Genomic DNA, 19,789 nt, shown 5'->3' on the forward strand with positions numbered 1-19,789 from the left:
GCCAGGTTCTGTCCAGGATCTTTTGCCATGTTTTCTCGCTAGGTTCTGTCTCTAGGTTCTGCTGTCCCTAGCTGTCTCTAGGTTTTTCAGCTAGGTTCTCTCGCTAGGTTCTGTATCTAGGTTCTGTGTCCTGTTGTCTTGTTACATCTGTATTTATACCAGTTGATTCCAATCCTATCAATCTCTATTCCAAAGGTTAGGGCGTTTCTTATCTCCATTCCAGGGAGTAAAGATTATGTAGCTTAAGCGTCATTGTTCGTAGTTAAAGTGATTAACTCCCCGCCTGGCATATGCTGTGCAGATGTTTCTTCTCTGCAGCGACTGTGTCAAGCAGCAAGGATGGACTGGCTCCCGGCAGACATTAAAACACAGACAGAAACCTGAGGAAAAAGTGGGGTGTCTGCATGTTTTTGATTATGAGTTACAGTTCTTTCTCCTAGCTTTTGCTATTTGGTGAAAGTTTTGTTCTTCGCTGATATTTTCCTTTGGGGATTTTGGCATTTTTCTTATAGATCTTAGTATTCCTCATGTACGTTAACTTATTTTAATTCATAATGTTTTAAAGTTTACCCTACTGCCCAAATGTTCATTTTGTTTTGACATGTAGAATGTTAAGATTTGTGTGCAGATTTCATACATATTTGTGGGTGTGTTTTCTTTTCCTTGATTTTATGTCTAGAATATCCTGTCCTAGCCAGAAGTCAGATAACCATGAGCATATATTTTCTTCTATTTTTTTGTTTTTTAAACACTAACAGCCAGGACCTCCTCATATTAAGGCATTTTGTCCTTTCTTCTTGGAACTTAGTCTGTTACATTCATCCAGTTGATACCAGTAGAAGGGCTGAGGACTGCCATTTGCATAATGTTTCTCCAATGACTCTCAGGGTCTCGTGCTCATTTGCCCCTGACCATCCTACCAAGTGTGCAGGGCTGACCTGGGGAGAGGAGGCAAATAGTAAGGGGTGGAAAGGGGGGGAGAAGGGGGGATCATTAAAGAAAGGGATCACATTAGTCTTGGACCAGCCCAGACTCTCAAGACCACGTCCCAGCTGTCTGATTTCTTAAACTGCATCGGGGAGAAAGGGGTGCAGTAAGCAGGCTGCATACATTCTCACACACTCCAGTTTTGCTGTGGGAAATGAGGACACTTATTTTGGGTTCTAGCTTTAGAGTTCACAGCTCGGGAAAGTGTGATTGCTGGTGGCTGCTGGAGGTCTCGGGAGAGAAGGCAGGCAGTGCTGCCCGTGGTGAGGTTTTACCGGGAGGCCTGGCTCCTGGCACAATACTCCAGACAGACAGGGGATTTCACCACCAGCGCCCTACGCTGCATGAACTGAGAGCGCTGAGCAAGTGAGGTCATGGGAGTCGCGGCCAACAGGGTCGAAGCTGGTCTGAGCGCACGTTTCTGGGGTGCTTCCCCCACAGAAGTGGACAGGCCAGGCCACGAATAACTGGCTAAATGACCTCTGCTACTTAAGTGGTTGCCTTAAACACATCAGGGTGAGGCATTCTGTTCTTTCGGTTGTCTGTGGAGCTGAATATTTTAAGTCAATTTCCATTTATAGAACATCTGTTAAAAAAGGAACAACGGAAAAATCAGCTGCCCTCAGCTAAACAAAATCTGACCCGTGAATGTGTGTGATGACGTTATTCCGAAGTTCTGCTCAGAAACGTGGGCTGTGTCGGGCGCCTTCGTAACTGCCCAACCCGGCCAAGCAGCCAGGCGTGGGGCCATCTGACTGTGGCTCCTTCTACAGAAGGTGAACCCAGGATGAGGATTCTTGTCCTAAACACATGCTAGAGCAGCGGTTCTCAACCTGTGGGTCGCGACCCCTTTGGCGGTCGAACAACCCTTTCACAGGGGTCGCCTAAGACCATCCTGCATATCAGATATTTACATTACGATTCATAACAGTAGCAACATTACAGTTATGAAGTAGCAACGAAAATAATTTTATGCTTGGGTCACAACATGAGGAACTGTATTTAAAGGGCCAGAAGGTTGAGAACCACTGTTCTAGAGGAACGCTGGAACTCCGTGGGGAAAAGAAAAAGCAAGACTCCTGCTGTATGGTGCTGTCGCCTCTTACCAAATCCCTGAGGAGGGATTTCGGAGCCGCCCCTGCGAGCCACAGGCAGCCGGGTCAGGCCCCTGCTCCCCTCCTGCTGTGGGGACTTACCCCTGAATCCGGGTGGACCCATGTCTCCAGGAATGCCTTTCAGTCCGGGGTGTCCGGGCAGCCCAGCATCTCCCCGGGGTCCAGGCTGGGCTCCCAGGACTTCGCCAGGAATGCCTTTGTCCCCTGGGGGCCCGACTGGTCCAGGTAGGCCGCTGGGACCTGGGAGCCCATCCGGGCCAGGGAGGCCCATCTGGCCTTTGGATCCTCGGGGCCCCACGAACCCTAAAAGGAAACAGAGGTCATCCCTGTAACCGCAGGTCGGCACTGTGATGTTCAAGGAGAGGAATCAGAAAGGGCTGGGTCGAGGCTGGTCTGAGCGCAAGTTTCTGGGGTGCCTCCCTCACAGAAATGGACAGGCCAGGCCACCAATAAGTGGTTAAATGACCCCAAGTGGTTGCGTTAAACACATCAGGGGGAGGCATTTTGTTCTTTCGGTTGTCAGTGGAGCTCGATATTTTAAGTCAATTTCCATTTATAGAACATCTGTTAAAAAAGGAACGCCCTGACTGGTTTGGCTCAGTGGATAGAGCATCGGCCTGCGGACTGAAGGGTTCCAGGTTCGATTCTGGTCAAGGGCATGTACCTGGGTTGCGGGCACATCCCCAGTAGGGGGTATGCAGGAGGCAGCTGATCGATGTTTCTCTCTCATCGATGTTTCTAACTCTCTATCCCTCTCCCTTCCTCTCTGTGAAAAACCAATAAAATATATTTTTTTTAAAAAGGAACAACAACGGAAAAATCAGCTGCCCTCAGCTAAACAAGATCTGATCTGAGACCCAGAGGATTGCAGTCGGGTCGTCAGTTCGAGCCCAAGCCCTGTTGCCCACTTGGGAGCCCACGGCGCTCACGGGCCCTCCTGTCTCCCCCTGCCACTGGGCCCACCCCTACAGGGTAGCTACAGTGGATGAGGCCTTCAGAACTAATGCCTCCTTGGATGTAAATCATCATGATTCATGGTATCTGCGTTGTGCAAATAATCCCAAAACACTGTGTTTGTGGGACCGTCAGGATTGTGTGTGCAAGTGAGGGACAGAGTGGTGTTGACGGAAGACCCCTCAGAGCCCAAACTCTGCCCCTGTAACTTTCTCCCTGATCATTAGTCAATTTGGAAACGTGTTGAAGGGGAATCGATAGTCCTTTGTCATTGTGACTGTCAACCGCCCATATTTGGATGGAGGGAGTGACTGTCATGTGCCTGTCCCTGATGCCACTGGATCAAATGGTCTCACCACTACTTCCCCTGTCAGGGTCCTCACCCCTGATGCGGCCTCAGGTTGAACTGAGGGAAGAGTCATGTGTCTGTTCAGAAGGAAAGCTTTCTGAGGTCATGCCTGACTCAGCTCTGGTAGGCAGGGTGTGGGAAAGAAGGCACTGGCTGCCCCCTCTGTGTGGTATATGTGACAGAAAGACGGTGTGCATGGGGCCCGGGCCTTTCCTAGGGCGTGAAGCTTGCCCTAGGAGCCGGGAGGTGGGTTGAACAGTGTGGATGTGTTTGGGAGACAGAACAAAGGATCTAGAACCAATGAGCTAGACACTATTTCAGAGTTTTAACGACATGATTTACCCATAAAAGAGATATGGCTTTCACATGATCTCACCCATTTGTGGAATATAATGAACAACATAAACTGATGAACGAAAATAGATCCAGAGACATAGAAGCATTGAACAGACCGTCCAACCTCAGAGGGAAGGCAGGGGAGTGGGTGGCGGGGGGCGGTAAGAGAGCAACCAAAGGACTTGTATGCATGCATATAAGCATAACTCATGGACACAGACAGTAGGTGGGTGAGGGCATGTGCTGGGGGGTGGGGGTGGCTGGGAAGAGGTCAATGGGGGAAAAAGGAGACACATGTAATACTTTAAACAATAAAGAATTTAAAAACAACAACAAAACTATACATGGGAACCGTGTACTTGAACTTGTGGGTGTGAGTGCGTATGTGGCTCTTATCTCTGAAATAGACTCTTTGTGTTTTGCAGTCTTTGAGGTTGGGTATTTTACTTTCTTCTTCACGTGGTGATAGGAGCATAGTATATCCTATCACCAGAAAGAGCGACATGCCTTTTAAAAACTGAACAGATTAGTTCCTCCTTTACCCCTTCCCTCTGCTCTACCCAACGTCCCTGTTCACGTAAGGGCTTACATTCCAATATAGAACAGGCTTTCTCCGCATGCTGTCAGCGTGCCTGATAACGGGCACATCTCTCTCATTCTTCATGCGAGGAGAATGCTATGCGGTTCATGCCCACTCGTCTGGACACACCAATTATGACTCCTAGGTACCCATTATATTCAAGGCAAGAAGGTCTTCATGAATTATTTTCCTTCTTTCAAAAATAGTCCCACTTAACTTTTGTATATGTGGTATCAATGTGGTATCAATTGATATCAATGGAGGGGCAATGCTGTAACTCCTAAACATGTGGGTGCTCCCAGCAGGGCAACAGAAGGACACAGTCTGATCCTCTGGTGTGATGGCAGAAAAACTTTGTTTCTCTCCAAGGCAGGCTTTGCACCAAGGCCTTAACAAAAGACAAGGGAGTGTGCCTCCCAATTTTACAAAACACAGCTGTGATGCATAATATGAAAGGCAATAGGATAACAGTTTGCAACAATTTTTAAGGCTGGAACACTGAACTTAGGAAGAAATTCTATCAGGGAACAAGGCAAAGTTCTACATTTGGGATTAAACCACTTGTATCAGGGACCGAGGCAAAATTCACTTAATCTTTGCTGAAAATATTTACTAAGGACCTGACCCTAAGGACACACAGACCCACTGCTGGGTGTGATAGTCCAGACATGCGGAACCTTTTCCAGTTTCTGGAGCCGGTCTGGAATGAGTGCTGACATGCGGCGGGCTGCCATGTTCTGAATTCTGAGGGCATGGAAATTATGTTATAAAAAGAACGTCTGCGTTCTGGGGTCAGTTCTGTCTGTTCTTGAGATGGCTGTGAAGCGATATGACTGCTCTCTCCCAATGTGTGTGCAGGGTGGTTACATGGTGGAACCGCCGGCTCAAGGAACAACCCACGAGGAACCTACTGGGAGGCAGATTTCATTTAAACTGAGGAAGAACTTTCTGGCAAAAAGAGAGTTTCAATGTTTTCTGGGTGCTGGGTGACAAGAGCGATTCTCAATTCTTGTAGAGGCTAGAACACCTGACCAGGATCCCGAGGGAGGATGTTTGGACTTGGGTGGCCTTAGTGGCTTCTACCGTTTTATTTAAATAATACAATTCTAAAATGCATAGCTCTCTGCATACCAAGTAACACAGTCATACTCATACTGTTCCAGCCATAACCACAAAGGGACAACTGGGTTTGGGGACACTGCATTATATTATAGATCAAGCTGACCCCCAAGCAGGTACCCCCTACTTCTCACCATAGTTCATTACCAGAAACACATTCATTTCCCTCCATACACAGGTAAGTAAGTGGCTTAAGCTCTTTTAGCCACTAAATGACTTAAACAATTATTTGCTGTGTCAAACATAGATGGAATGGTTCAAACTGTTTCCCCAGACAAGCTGCACACTGAAGAGTGAGCAGGTGATGTCATGAAAAGCAAACGCATGCGTGTTCTTCGTGGTGAGTGACCGGCCGATTGGGAATCTAAGACGAAAAAGCTGCTTGAGCCTTTCATGATCATCGGAAGAGGATGACACTATGCTGCCCTTAGAATGTTTCCTATCGACCAGAGGACATCTTTATGCACATCTGTCCTTTCTTCCTGCCATATCTGTATTATATTCTGCAAAACCCCAGAACATTAGTGATAAAAAATATTCAAGAATTTTAATCTCCTATGGACAAAGACAAGTCATCATCGAGCATGTGTCGACCCAGTTTCTAAATGTTGCAAGACAACAGAGCTGGGCACCCGATCATATGCTCGCAGTCATGTCCTAACCGAAGATCGGAGAGTGGGTCCCACCCTGACCTACCTGGGGGTCCTGGGAACCCTTCGCGACCTGGATCTCCTGGGGGACCCTTGAGTCCTTGGGGTCCATCTTCTCCTGAGAATCCTGGTAACCCTCTGAGGCCTTTGATACCTAAACAACCCAAAGAAATCACAACACATATCAGAGCCACTCTGCCATAGCCGAGGCTGAGTCCTGAGCAGCAGGAATCTTCTCCTTTAGACTAGGGTTCGACTAGGTGTCAATCACCACACACATTTCTGTCCTGACGAGAAGTCTGCCTCCTTTAGAAGCGACTTGTCTGTGGTGAGTGCCAAGATGGTAGAACACGGCGACATCCCAGGGCAGAGAGGAATGTAGGGGGCCGAGGAAAGGTGTACAAAAAGGGGAAAGAAAAATGACGATGTGAATGGGAAGGCTGGAAGTGACCTCTCGTTTCCCGGAGCATGTTACCTGGGGGTCCTGGGGGTCCCGGCTGGCCTGGCAATCCCTTGGGTCCTCCGACACAGCCTGGGAAGGAAGAGAAAAAAGATGAGCCGACGCAATCTTTAATGCGAGTCTCAGCCTTGGGACAGTGGCAAGGTCAAGAACACCAGCCATGAAAACTGGCTACCATGTTATGATCAGAGAAAGTCAATGAGTTAATTAATCTCGATCTAATGTAAATAAAAGTTTAATTTTATCGTGTAATGAAATGAATATTTGAATATTAATATAAAAATGCAAATAAGGTAAGTCCAGTCAAATAACAGCTGGCACCGAGCTGGCAGCCATCCACCCCTCATTTAGGGCAGCACCTCAGCACAGCTGAGCTAATCTAGCTCCTCCCCCGTGAGTCCACGTGAACGCCTTTTTTGTCTGGAAATGCCCACCAGTGGATGAAGACTGTTTGAGATTTCAAAAGGAATTCTTTGCTTTCTCCTTTGTGACTCTGAATACCTTCAGAATCGGCCACAGCAATAACTGCTTGGAGCCACATGAAACGAAACCTGAGTGGCAGCCACTTCTGGGTGGTGTGGCTGGGCTGGGACACCAGGAGGGGCCGTGACACCAGGCCGGGCTGTGATGCCAGGCGGGGTATTTTGCTGTGTGGCCTCTGTCAGAGAGCCCCCTGTAGTCCAGCAATTCTGCGAGATGTCCTTCATCTGCGTGCCTGGGATTGGGCCGGGCCCCTATCTTGACAGAGGCTTTGGCCTCCTCTGCCCGACCAGGGACCCAGAGGTGCAACCTGGCCAGCCCAGGTCATAAAAAGAAAGGAACCCACTGTCTCCAGAGGGCCTGGCCTCCAGCCTGCAGAGCCTCACACCCAGGGGCCTTCCCCCATTTGCATCACTGGCCAGTTGTCCGGGAGCGCTGGGGTTTGCCGTTCCTGCTCTGCACCCTTGCTCTGAGCGCCGGGTCCATTCCCACACCTCAACCCCAACCTCATCCTCATGCAGGGGACCCACAGATCCTGATGCTACTTCTCCAACCCTGACCTTAATGGAGGCTTTGCCTCTCCCAGGCCAGGTCAATCTCTGGATTCTCCCTCTCTTCTCTCCCACCACCGAGCTGTGGCTCGGGGTCGTCTCCATATCCTCTCCGGAGAGCTGAATATATGCATACATTTTAGGTGTAAAACTGTATCTGTTGAGTTCTTACCAATGTTGCAAATTGATGCTTGATATTGGTGGGGAGACTTGGCAACACTATGTCCCATTATACTTGCCTTTTCTCTGATTCTAAGCGGAACTGGGTGGGTGCCAGCTCCATGCTCATGGCAGGAGCTCACAGCAGTTGTTGACCAGTCACATGTCTTATAAACCAAACGTTTTAAAGAGTTCTAAAGCCGCCCGATCTTCATGACAGTACCTGGCTGGATGACTTCCTGTCCGTCACCTCCGATGGGCCTTTTCACACCTGTATCACAGTCTGGGAGCAAGACACGAGGACAGAGTCAGGCAAACTGGGAACAACTGAAAGTGACTAACTTATCTCTGAATGTGTGTTGGTGGTGGTGGTGGAGGGAAGGTTGGGATGGGCAGGGATTGCCAAAGCCCATGACTTCAGCTCTGGAGGCAGAGGCCCTGCATTCCAACTGAGGAGACAAGGCTGTTGGTGGGTCTGAGAAACCTGTGGTTGGGTATCATTTGTGTGTGCTGAGAACTGATGATGCAATACAGCACTCTCACCTGACCCACTGGGGAACTTACACATTGCCAAAAAGAACAGCGGATACATGTTGAAGCACTAAACAGCGTCACGTAACTTTGAAAGATGACAGAAAGGATCCTTATACCTATTTGTCCTGGGAGGCCTGGGGGGCCGGGAGGTCCGGGGAGGCCTGGTTGTCCAGGTAATCCGGCATCTCCGGGGAAGCCACGCACGCCTTTGGGGCCTGGCAGGCCCAGACCTGGAGGACCCCTTTCTCCTGGAATGCCCTTGGTTCCGGGGGTTCCTGGGTAGCCTGCGTCCCCTGGGGGGCCTTTGATGCCATCACCCTGTGAGAATATTCAGTTTATTTTTTAAAAGTTATGTACACCTCAAAGAGACCATATTCCCTTTCCCCATTCCCCTGAGAGCCAAGCTACGAACTTTTTTAGAGAGCATGGGAGGGTGAAGGGGGGAGGGGGGAGAGGGAGAGAGAGAGAGACCTCAACGTGAGAGAAACACATTGACTGGAGCCTCCCCAACATGCCCCAACCAGGGTGGATAACCTGCAACCCAGGTATGTGCCTTTGACTGGAATTGAACCCGTGACCCTTCGGTCCACGGGCCGACGCTCTAACTACTGAGCCATGCTGGCCAGGTTCTCTTTGGCTTTTAAATGCTCACTCTGGGCTTGGCTTCCCACCTGACTCACTGTGTCTTAAAACATATAATTTCTGCTCGTTAAAATGGAATGGGCTGCATGGGGTGGACTTAGGGGAGTACCAGCACCATTCACTTCTGAGGTGTTTAAGAACATGGCTGATGAGGATGGGGGGCTGAGCCAGTCCCACACTTGGGGCTACTCACGGGAGGGCCTGGAAGGCCGGGGAATCCATCGAGCCCGTCACGCCCCTGGGTGCCGTCCTCACCTTTCAGACCAGGCACACCTGGGACACCTGGCTGTCCCTTCTCACCTGGGAAGAATGAGCATTGTGACTTGACTCACCCAATGCTGCCACAGAGGAAGCAACAGGGCAAGAACTGCTTGGCCACAGAGGACTGACCTTTGGTGGTAATTGTTCTAGAATCTCCCTTTATTCCTTTGGGTCCAGGAGGTCCAATGTCACCAGGGATTCCCTGTGGAAACAAACACAACGTTTCTTCCTCCTTCATACTGTTTATGCGCGTCTGTGAAGAAGATGATTTCCAGTTCCTACAACGGGAGGGCCATGACCTGCCATCCAGCCCAGTGCTGTCCAAAGGAACTCTCTGCCGTGTCCGAGGCGTTCTCTCCTGGGCTGTCCAGTACAGTGGTCTCCAATCACAAAGGGACAGTGAACACTTGGAAGTGGCCCATGGGACTGAAGAACTGAATTTTAATTTTAAATAATCACAAATTAATGCAAGCAGCCACGTGGCTGGGCAGTGGAAATCGGGACCTTGCTACTCAAAGTTTGGTCCATGGGTCAGCAGCTGGGGCCTCTCCTGGGAGCTTGTAAGAAACGCAGAACCTCAAGCCCCACCTGGGGCAATGGAACCAGAATCTGTATTTCAACTGAGTCCTAGGATTTATACTCATGAACTATTGAGCAGCAATGACCTAAAACACAAGGTGGCTCACTCTTAATGACAATTATTTAGAATCTGAGCAGATAATCAGCCTGTACAAAGGATGGAAATGTGTGATCATTCATATTGAGGATAAAGAGTACTGGAAACTAAGGTTGGAAGAAAACACACTTTAAAGACAAGCTTATTGCAGGGTCACTCACATTTTGTTGAAGTTTTCCAATAAGCAGCTTAATGGTGCAGGATGCATTTCAATATGTGCGATGTGGTAGTTTTTAATTGCAAGGTTATGGGAGCTTTTAGTGTTGGTTTAATTAAGTGGAATGTTACAGTGATTATGAGTTCCTTTCTCCTAAAAAAATTCCACAGATACTTGGTTTATTGACTTAGATCTTTGCAGAAAAGAATGATGAAAATCTTTGTGTCCAGACAGTGTTTCACACACAGACGCTGCTTAATAAGCAGGTGTTGCATGGTCTCACTTATATGGGGAATCTAATGAACAAAATGGGTCCAGAGACATGGAAAAATAGAACAGACTGAAAAATATCAGAGGAAAGGGGGTGGGGGGAAGAAAAGAGATTAATCAAATAATTTATATGCATATACCCATAATCCATGGACACAGACAAGACAGTGGTGAAGGCCTGGGGAGGGGGGGCCATTGGGGGGAAAATGGGGGGCATCTGTAATACTTTCAACAATAAAGATAAATTTTTTTAAAAGTAGGTGTTAGGCACATGAATGGACGGATGCATTCATTTCGTGACCGATTATTCCCACACTTCCAACACTCTGCCAGACTCCATCAGTACAAATATTTAAAAACAAAAAACCACCTTAGTCCTTCCTGCTACTGTGGGGTTGGCTGACATATAAACACAGAATTAAATACGAGACCACAAACACATCAGAGATATTTGAACACACATGCTGTGGGTGTGTACACGATACAGTTGGGCAAGGCCTGTGCTTTGGGAAGATTTCAGACTTTACAGGTGCACAAAAGGGGATCATATGACTTCCAGAAAATATTCAATCATTTTACAAATAATCTGAGATTCTACCAGTTTTGCCATTAAGTTTTCAGTTCTCACTACCTACCCGTTTAAAGGAATAGAAAGCCACGATTATTTTTAAACTAGGATAAAACGTAGCATCTACTAATTTTAGTTGGAAATGGCTATTTGTTTCCTGATAAATCTGGGGTCTGGAGTAGACGGGTGCTTCGGGTCTCATTTTTGCCTGTAAAACTGGTGTTACAACCTTTCGCACCAGAAGCTCTGAGGGGCTGCCATTGTCCTGCAATGGGGACCGGCCACTCTAACTGTCCTTGGCCAAGTGTCCTCAGCAACCTTTCCTCCACTGCTAAATATATAAAATGACAGGCTTCTCACTTTATAACCCTCCCCGGTTCTCTCTCTTTTCAAAAAAATATATTTTTATTGCTTTCAGAGAGGAAGGGAGAGGGAGAGAGAGATGCAAACATCAATGATGAGAGAGAATCATTGATCGGCTGCCTCCTGCAAGTCCCAAACAAGGAATCGAGCCTGCAACCTGGGCATGTGTCCTGACTGGTAATCAAACTGTGACCCCCTGGTTCATAGGTCAACCCTCAACCACTGAGCCATGCCGACCGGGCTTCGGTTCTCCTTTTAAGTACACACACACACACACACACACACAAAATATAATTTCTTTGCCTTCATCTGAAATTTGCTTTGAAATGGTTAGTTGAAATCTGCCACGGAAAAAAAATCTACTCCAGATGATCTTTTCATAAGGCATGAAATAAAGGCCACTTAGCTGATATACACAGGGAGTTTGTGGGAGGGAGTTTCATACATTCGTACAAAGTAAACCATGATTCACATGCAGATCTGGGTTTGATTGGGTTAAGGGAGCTTTCATAAAATGCTACACTAGTTCTGTACTACATCTGAAGAGGTAAGTGCTTCCTAAGTAAGATGCTTTACATTCAAAATGCCAGAAGTTATTTTTTTGTAGGGTGGGTATAATCTTATACCATAAAATTCACCAAGTTAAAGCATACAATCCTGTGGTTTTTAGTATTTTTACAAGGTCATGGAACCATCATTATCTAATTGCAGAACATTTTCATCACCCCCAAAAGAATCTCTGTGCCCATTAACCAGTCAGCCCCATTCTCTCCCCACCGCCCTGCCCTCCCAGTCCCTGGCAACCACCAATCTACTTGTTTCTAGATTTGCTTGTTCTGAACACTTCATATAAATAGAATAATAACATCTGTTCTTTTGTGCCTATTTTATTTCATTAAGCATCACGCTTTCCAGTTTTGTCCACACTGTAACATGTGTCAGTATGTTATTCCTTTTGATGGCTGAGTAATATTCCATTGTATGGGGATATTATGTTTTGTTTATCCACTCACCAGTGGATGGACATTGGGTTGTTGCCACTTTGGGCTCTTATTATTGATACTGCTATGAATATTTGTACACGAGTTTTTACACGGACATGTGTTTTCAGTCTCTCGGGTCTACACCTAGGAGTGGACTTTCTGGGTCAGAGGGCCATTCTATGACTGATTTTTTGAGGAACTGTCACACCGTTTTCCACACTGGCTGCACTGTTTCATATCTCTACCAAGCAAAAGTTTTAAAGTTCCCCTCGGAATACGTAGCCCTTTTGGGTGAAGTGTTGGGTGCTTGAGTGTTGCTGTCCAAAGCTGTGTTAATTCACTAAGCAAAAGCTGGGGGAACAGGGGTAGGCGTTAAGGATGTCTTGTCAGCTCTGTGATGGAATCTGTCTCTCACCTTGAACCCTGGGAACCCAGGGGTGCCGTGATGGCCAGGGTCTCCTAGAATCCCTCTCTTCCCCGGCTCCCCGCTGAAGCCTGGTAAGCCCTTCTGTCCTGGTGGCCCTGGCAGACCCGGGATGAACTGATCATCTGCGCATTTACAGTCCCCGACATCACCTGCAATGTGAGGGAGAGGGAGGGACTCGTTATTCATTCACAAGCACAGGTTAAAACGTCTTCTTGGCTTTGCAGGGACAGGAGCATAAGTGGGATGGGGGGCTGGGTTGGGGGTGGAGGGAGGAGCGGAGGCAACTCCACACTCCACGGCCATCATCTACTCTGGTCTTCACACTCCCGCACGCAGAATTCTACTGCAATGTTTACCGGAGATGCTTAAACAATGGAACCATTTGCAGAGGTGTGTGTAGAGTGCAGGATTCAGTGGAGGGGCTTCAGGAAGCCACCACGGGGTCTCAGGGGTGAGGAGAGGAGACACGGTCTCAGGGTCTAGGTGAAGGAAAGCCGTGGCAAGAGCTGTGGCTTAGAGGCCCAGGTCAGGTGGGGAGAGAAAACACATGCCATCTCTCTCCCTCAGCCTCACCATGGCCGGACTCGGGGAGCCTGTGCTGGTGGTAGGGCCGGCTTCCCAGGAGCCAGGGGGCCCGTGGGGAAAGGATGACAGACGATGGCTCAGTGGGGCCGGGCTGCACAGCTCATGTGCAGATGTCTGATTCTGCAGTTAGTGCTGTCCATCGTGGGGCACACAGCCACACACATCCACAAGGTTCAGATGTGGTTAAAGCCCGAACATGCTACCCACGCCCAGGAACGGGAGAGCTAAGCCGGCCTCACCGGGGTACCCGACAGCCTCACAGACAAGGGGCCACCTGGCGACCCTTCCCTGGAAAGGGCACTGAGCTAGGGCAGTGTCCCCAAGGTGTGGCACTTCTACCACCCAGTGGGAGTGAGACACGGGCAGGCCACGCGACTCCTCTGAGCCTCGACCTCCTCTCCCGTTAACTAATCCCTAACCCAGGGGTCAGCTGTAGGATCAAACCAGACGATTCCTCCGCAAGCACTCTGCAGCGGGCAGGTGCCTTACAAATCCATGTTACACTGGCCTGAGATGGGCCCTCGGATATGAGGTCAGCCGGAGAAATCACTGCGCATCTTTTTTGCCCAGTGCTGGGCTCTGCGCTCCTTGAACATTCAGTGAGGAGGTTGGCAGACGGAGAACAGAGAAGGGTGAGCAAATGAGTGCTAGGTAGCCGCCCCGAAAACTTAATGCACATCACCCACCTTGACTTCAGTGACACCTGCATGGAAGACAGAGGGGCCAGGGCAAAACTAAAGGATTGTGTTCATTTCAGAACAAGTGCAAAGGGTGAAGTGGACTCAGAAGGGCCAAGTCTTCCCCCCACCCCTTCTCCATTGTTCCCGACACCCCTTACCTTTCCATCCTTTCTGTCCGCGAGCCCCAGGGAAACCGGGGGACCCAGGAGTGCCCTCCTTCCCGGGTCTTCCTTTAAGGCCAGAAAGGAAACCTAAGGAGGAAATCCACAGGGAAGCACGTTAGCACAGCCTAGGGCAGTGATGGCAAACCTATGACACGCGTGTCAGAGGTGACACGCGAACTCATTTTTTGGTTGATTTTTCTTTGTTAAATGGCATTGAAATATATAAAATAAATATCAAAAATATAAGTCTTTGTTTTACTATGGTTGCAAATATCAAAAAATTTCTATATGTGACACAGCACCAGAGTTAAGTTGGGGTTTTTCAAAATGCTGACACGCCGAGCTCAAAAGGTTCGCCATCACTGGCCTAGGGGATTCCACATCTCGCTGAACCCAGTGCTGGAAGGTTTGCAGCTAAATCTCCTAACAGAGTGAAAATGTCCCCCACCCCTCAATTCCACTCCAAAACTCCTCATCAGAGAGAAAGGGAGACTGTTTTGTGGTCATTGCTTTCAGGGATGGAAAGAAATGTGAAGAGCCTGTGAATTTAGTGTTTCTATTAAAGTCTAAAGATAAAAATCTTTCCTTTTGAGAAATGTTGAGTCAAAAGCAAAATTTTGATTTTTCAACCATGTATTTTGCTAACGACTTGGATTCTAAGATTATCAACAGACATTTGGTTTCCCAAAGACAAAACAACAAAGTAAAAGTAGATATTAAAATTAAGTCGGTTCCCTATTCTGCCCTCTCCCCCGGAATGGGTGCACACACCAACATACTTCTCCCCATACACACACCATACACACATGCACACCGGAGTTTGTGTAATTAATGTAGATAACCTGTGACCCATCTGGATTCAGTGTGGTCACCCTCATTCTCCCGACTCTCACCCCTTTTACTAGGATCAGGATACTTTCCGAGTCCTGCCACTGTCTGCAGGGCTCCAATAATTCCAAGCAGGGATCTGGGCAAAGGTGTAAGAAATACACTCTAAAAGCCAACAGAACTCTCCAAGTCGCATTTGAGAGGATCGCCATCTTGTGGTGGGACTGGGGTTGCACATGTGCAGGAAACATCACTGCTGGGCATGGAATTTGAGTCTCCCTGACATTTCTGTTCTCCTCACTGCTAAAACCTATCATGCTCATAGCTCCAAAGATCCAATAAAACTCCTCCAACAAATTAAAATACATGCGGCCATACCCACCTCCTGGTATCTGAGAGGAGGAGAGAATGAAGCCACCAAGGAGGCAGGAAGGAGAGGAAAACACCAATTTTAAAAACCTTTGCTATCTAGTTGGGAAAATGATATCAGAATCTCAATGTCAGAGTGCGCCTAGGTAACTAAATCTTTATGGAAAGGTGGCAGTGACTCTTGTCCCATGTAGTTTGATCTCACTACACATTTAATATCATCTCTCTCATGCATCCATCTATCCCTTTATTCATTAAACATTTGCAGTGCCCATGCTGTGCCTGGCAGTGTGCTAGGAGCTGTGTATACAGCTGGAAACAGAACTGACAGAACCGCATGGAGCTTACTGGTTAGATGTGGAGGCACACATCAGACACACCACAGTGTCAATTATGGCCAGTGCTGTGAGAAGGGGGCTCAGAGAAAGTAACAGGGAGAGAGGGCATCAGGACAGTCATTTCTGAGAACTTGACACTCAGTTTAATACCTAAAGACTAAAAGCCAGCCAGCCAAGAGGGGGCAGGAGGGAAGTTCCCAAGAGAGGATCAGCTTATTGAAACGTATCGGAGGTAGGAAGGGTGCTGAGTGAGGAGTGGAATTGCAGAAAGGGAGGCGAAGAAGATCATGCCAGCCTAGTGGTCTAAGGAAAGGGATTTGGATTTTATCCCAAGGGCAACAGGAGGTCATGAAAGGGTTTTCAAGAGTGAAGTTACCCAATCTAACTTACAGGTAAAATGGACACACTGGCTGGGTGGCCAATTACCAGGAGAGAAAGAATAGAAGCAGGTCCTGACTGGGTGGGCTAGTTCAGCAGATATTGAGATATTGTGGTGGCTTTGGTCAGAACAAAGGTAGTGAAATTATGGACTGACTCAAGATTCACGAGGCAGGATCACTAGGACTTGGCGATGGATTCGCTGTGTGGATGGGGGAGACACCACAGTGACTCCCAGGGCTTTGGCCTGAGTTCCTGGGTCTGTAGAGATGGGTGAGTCCCAGGAGAGGGGCATGTGGGTGGAGGAGCTGGGGAGCAGGAGAGCCGAGTTCAGTTTTGGACACACAGAGTTGGAGATGTCTGTGATACATACAGTGGTGACTACATGGCGAGTTAGCAGTTTGTATTTGGAGCTCAGAACACGGACCTGGGCTCCAGATAGAGTGCTGGCATAGAGCTTGTACTTAAATTCATGTGAATGGACGAGTTCCCTTAGGTAGAGAGTACAGAGAGAAAAGGGAGTCCAAGAAGGAACTTCAAGGAAGTCCATCATCTACTGGATGGACGGGTAGAGGGGGACACAGAAGAAAGAGTCAGAAAATGATCCTAAAAAAAAAGGGTCATTGAGATAATGTGGGGCATCACGGGAGGCCGGAAGAGTGTGTGCGAGGGAGGGGATGTCGGCTGCATCCCGTGCCCGAGAGGCTGCTGATGGAGCAGAATGGCGCCCCCAGGAGGTGACTTCACGGGGCCTTGGTGACTGGGTCAAGAGCAGTCCAGGCTGAGACTGTGGCTTTATTTTATGTCTACAGGTTCTTCCAATATGTTATGAGAAGTACATTACCATGGGTAGCTGTTTAATCCCAGATACGTCAGGGAGATCAGCATTTTACATGTGAGACAGAAGTTGTGTGTGTTCTTTAGAGTGTTTGTAAATCTAGTAAAAGGCAAGTGTGGCTATGCGATGCCAGCTTTCCTTCTTCCTATTTCTTTTTTAAATCTAATAAATCAGTAATTTCAAATAAGTCCTACAGAGTAGCAGTGTGCCTCTCAGATTTGTCAAGATGCGTTCCCTGAACAAATCAGGCAGTATTTTGTCTTATTCTAGAACAGACACAATGGAACTGCCCTGCCCCACAGTTGATTAAGTTAACTGAGCTGGATCTAGGAGTAAGCAAAATATTTAGCTCAGAAAAAAAACTGACTTCACAGTTTGATTTTGCTGGAACTGCAAATCACTGAAAATTCTGATTTTCATCAGCAACATTTCGTGGAAGAGCCACACTCAAGGGGTCAAAGAGCCGCATGTGGCTCATGAGCCGCGGTTTGCCAACCACTGGGTTAGGACAAAGGTAGTGAAATGATGGACTGACTCAAGATTCATGAGACAGAATCACTAGGACTTGGCGATGGATTCGCTGTGTGGGTGGGGGAGACACCACAGTGACTCCCAGGGCTCTGGCCTGAGTTCCTGGGTCTGTAGAGATGGGTGAATCCTAGGAGAGGGGCATGTGGGTGGAGGAGCTGGGGAGCAGGAGATTCTTCAGTCTACAATGTAAATCAGAAATAAGTTAATGTTTTTACAGGTGGCTTATGCTAGTAAATCATAAATTTACTAAGCAAGATTTATAAAGCAAGATGGTATGTGTTTGTGTCTTTATAAAAAAGGAATTTAGTCACAGGAATAATGTCAAGGTTGGCCTTCAAAGTCCTTTAAAGAGGTATGTATGTATGTATATATGTATGTATGTATGTATGTATGTATTTCCTTTACTTTTCCCAAAGTACTTTAAAAATATTTCAAATGATCCTAAAAAAAAAAAAAAGGGTCATTGAGATAATATGGGGCATCATGGGAGGCCGGAAGAGAGTGTGTGAGGGAGGGGATGTCGGCTGCATCCCGTGCCCAAGAGGCTGCTGATGGAGCAGAATGGCGCCCCCAGGAGGTGACTTCACGGGGCCTTGGTGACTGGGTCAAGAGCAGTCCAGGCTGAGACTGTGGCTTTATTTTATGTCTACAGGTTCTTCCAATATGTTAAGAGAAGTACAGTACCATGGGTAGCTGTTTAATCCCAGATACGTCAGGGAGATCAGCATTTTACATGTGAGACAGAAGTTGTGTGTGTTCTTTAGAGTGTTTGTAAATCTAGTAAAAGGCAAGTGTGGCTATGCGATGCCAGCTTTCCTTCTTCCTATTTCTTTTTTAAATCTAATAAATCAATAATTTCAAATAAGTCCTAAAGAGTAGCAGTATGCCTCTCAGATTTGTCAAGATGCGTTCCCTGAACAAATCAGGCAGTATTTTGACTTATTCTAGAACAGACACAATGGAACTGCCCCACAGTTGATTAAGAGCTGGATCTAGGAGTAAGCAAAATATTTAGCTCAGAAAAAAAACTGACTTCACGGTTTGATTTTGCTGGAACTGCAAATCACTGAAAATTCTGATTTTCATCACCAACAACACACACACAAAAAAACAGGATGAAATGCAATTAATAAGAAAAAAATCCAACAATTCATTCCAGGGGAACAGTCAAACTCTGAGTGAATCACGGTCATTGATATTAAATTCTTATAATACATGATAGTGTTTTTAAAAAGGCCATTATGGGTGGCTACATTTTGTACAAGAGATTGCTAAAAAAACCAAAGTTTATTGGAAATTGTGTGTTGTGCGGTAAGATAAATAGTCAAAGGGAACTTAAGCTGCATGCTTTTAAAATTTTTAGTTGATAAAATCTATCAAATACCATTCCACCTATTTTATAAATTCTCTCTTCAGTCTACAATGTAAACCAGAAATAAGTTAATGTTTTTACAGGTGACTTATGTTAGTAAATCATAAATTTACTAAGCAGGATGGTATGTGTTTGTGTCTTTATAAGAAAGAAATTTAGTCACAGGAATAATGTCAAGGTTGGCCTTTAATCAAAGTCCTTTAAAGAGGTATGTATGTATGTATGTACGTATTTCCTTTACTTTTCCAAAAGTACTTTAAAAATATTTTTATTGATTTCAGAGAGCAAGGGAGAGGGAGAGAGAAATAGAAATATCAATGAGGAGAATTATGGCTGCCTCCTGCACGCCCCCTACTGGGGATCAAGCCTGCAACTGGCGCATGTTCCCTGACCAGGAGTCCAACGGTGACCTCCTGGTTCATAGGTCAAGCCACACTGGCTGGGCTATGCTTTTATTTTTAACACAGCGCGTTCTGTTGCCAAAAAAGGAAAACTCAACCAATACCATTTACTCAGGAAATATAACACTCATGGCAATGTAGCCATTATAAAGAATGTCACAGTAATAAGTATTACTTCCAGGATAAAAAATAAAATAAAGATATCACTGCTCAAACTATTTGGCAATTTCCAGGGAAATACTTGCACCTAAAAATGTTTAAAAGAATGTGAGAATCTGGTTTCTCTGGTCAAAGGAAAATTGGAAGCACAGAGCCATATTGACTTAAAAATTCACTGTGGAATTCTAAACAGAGTCGGAGAAGTGACTGCTGATCTTTTAGTGGAAGAAGCATGCCCAGAGAGGCTCCTAAGGCTCCCCCAGTTTTCCTTCTAGAGAAGGTCTTCCCAAAGCAGTTAAAGGTCGGGTCTCTGAATTGACCTTTAAATGGCATCAAATACTACCTGTTAGCAAATGTGATGCTCTTCCTCTCTGCAGAGAGGAAGCCATACGTGACTACCAGGGGTGATGTCAGAGGATTTAAAGTCAAATATTTTGGAAAGAAGAGGCTGCTCAATTGTGGTCCATGTAACACAGAAAGAAATTGTAACCTTAGGTTTTCTTCTAATGCCTCAACTATCCAATC

The 19,789-nt window shown here is 46.9% G+C and overlaps 1 protein-coding gene across 1 annotated transcript in view; it reads right to left on the reverse strand.

The window, feature by feature from the left end:
• COL4A2 (collagen, type IV, alpha 2) overlaps nucleotides 1-19,789 on the reverse strand; it is a 181,134-nt gene that overhangs the window by 24,439 nt on the left and 136,906 nt on the right. The window contains exons 21-29 of the mRNA XM_005884467.2: nucleotides 14,045-14,137; nucleotides 12,610-12,770; nucleotides 9,307-9,379; nucleotides 9,110-9,216; nucleotides 8,391-8,592; nucleotides 7,964-8,023; nucleotides 6,566-6,622; nucleotides 6,137-6,244; nucleotides 2,184-2,405 (exon numbers count right to left, since the gene is read on the reverse strand). Coding sequence (XP_005884529.1) covers nucleotides 2,184-2,405; nucleotides 6,137-6,244; nucleotides 6,566-6,622; nucleotides 7,964-8,023; nucleotides 8,391-8,592; nucleotides 9,110-9,216; nucleotides 9,307-9,379; nucleotides 12,610-12,770; nucleotides 14,045-14,137 — 1,083 coding nt within the window. The remainder of the gene's footprint in view (nucleotides 1-2,183; nucleotides 2,406-6,136; nucleotides 6,245-6,565; nucleotides 6,623-7,963; nucleotides 8,024-8,390; nucleotides 8,593-9,109; nucleotides 9,217-9,306; nucleotides 9,380-12,609; nucleotides 12,771-14,044; nucleotides 14,138-19,789) is intronic.

Source organism: Myotis brandtii, unplaced genomic scaffold (genome assembly GCF_000412655.1).
Source record: "Myotis brandtii unplaced genomic scaffold, ASM41265v1 scaffold83, whole genome shotgun sequence".
Lineage (NCBI taxonomy): Eukaryota > Metazoa > Chordata > Mammalia > Chiroptera > Vespertilionidae > Myotis > Myotis brandtii.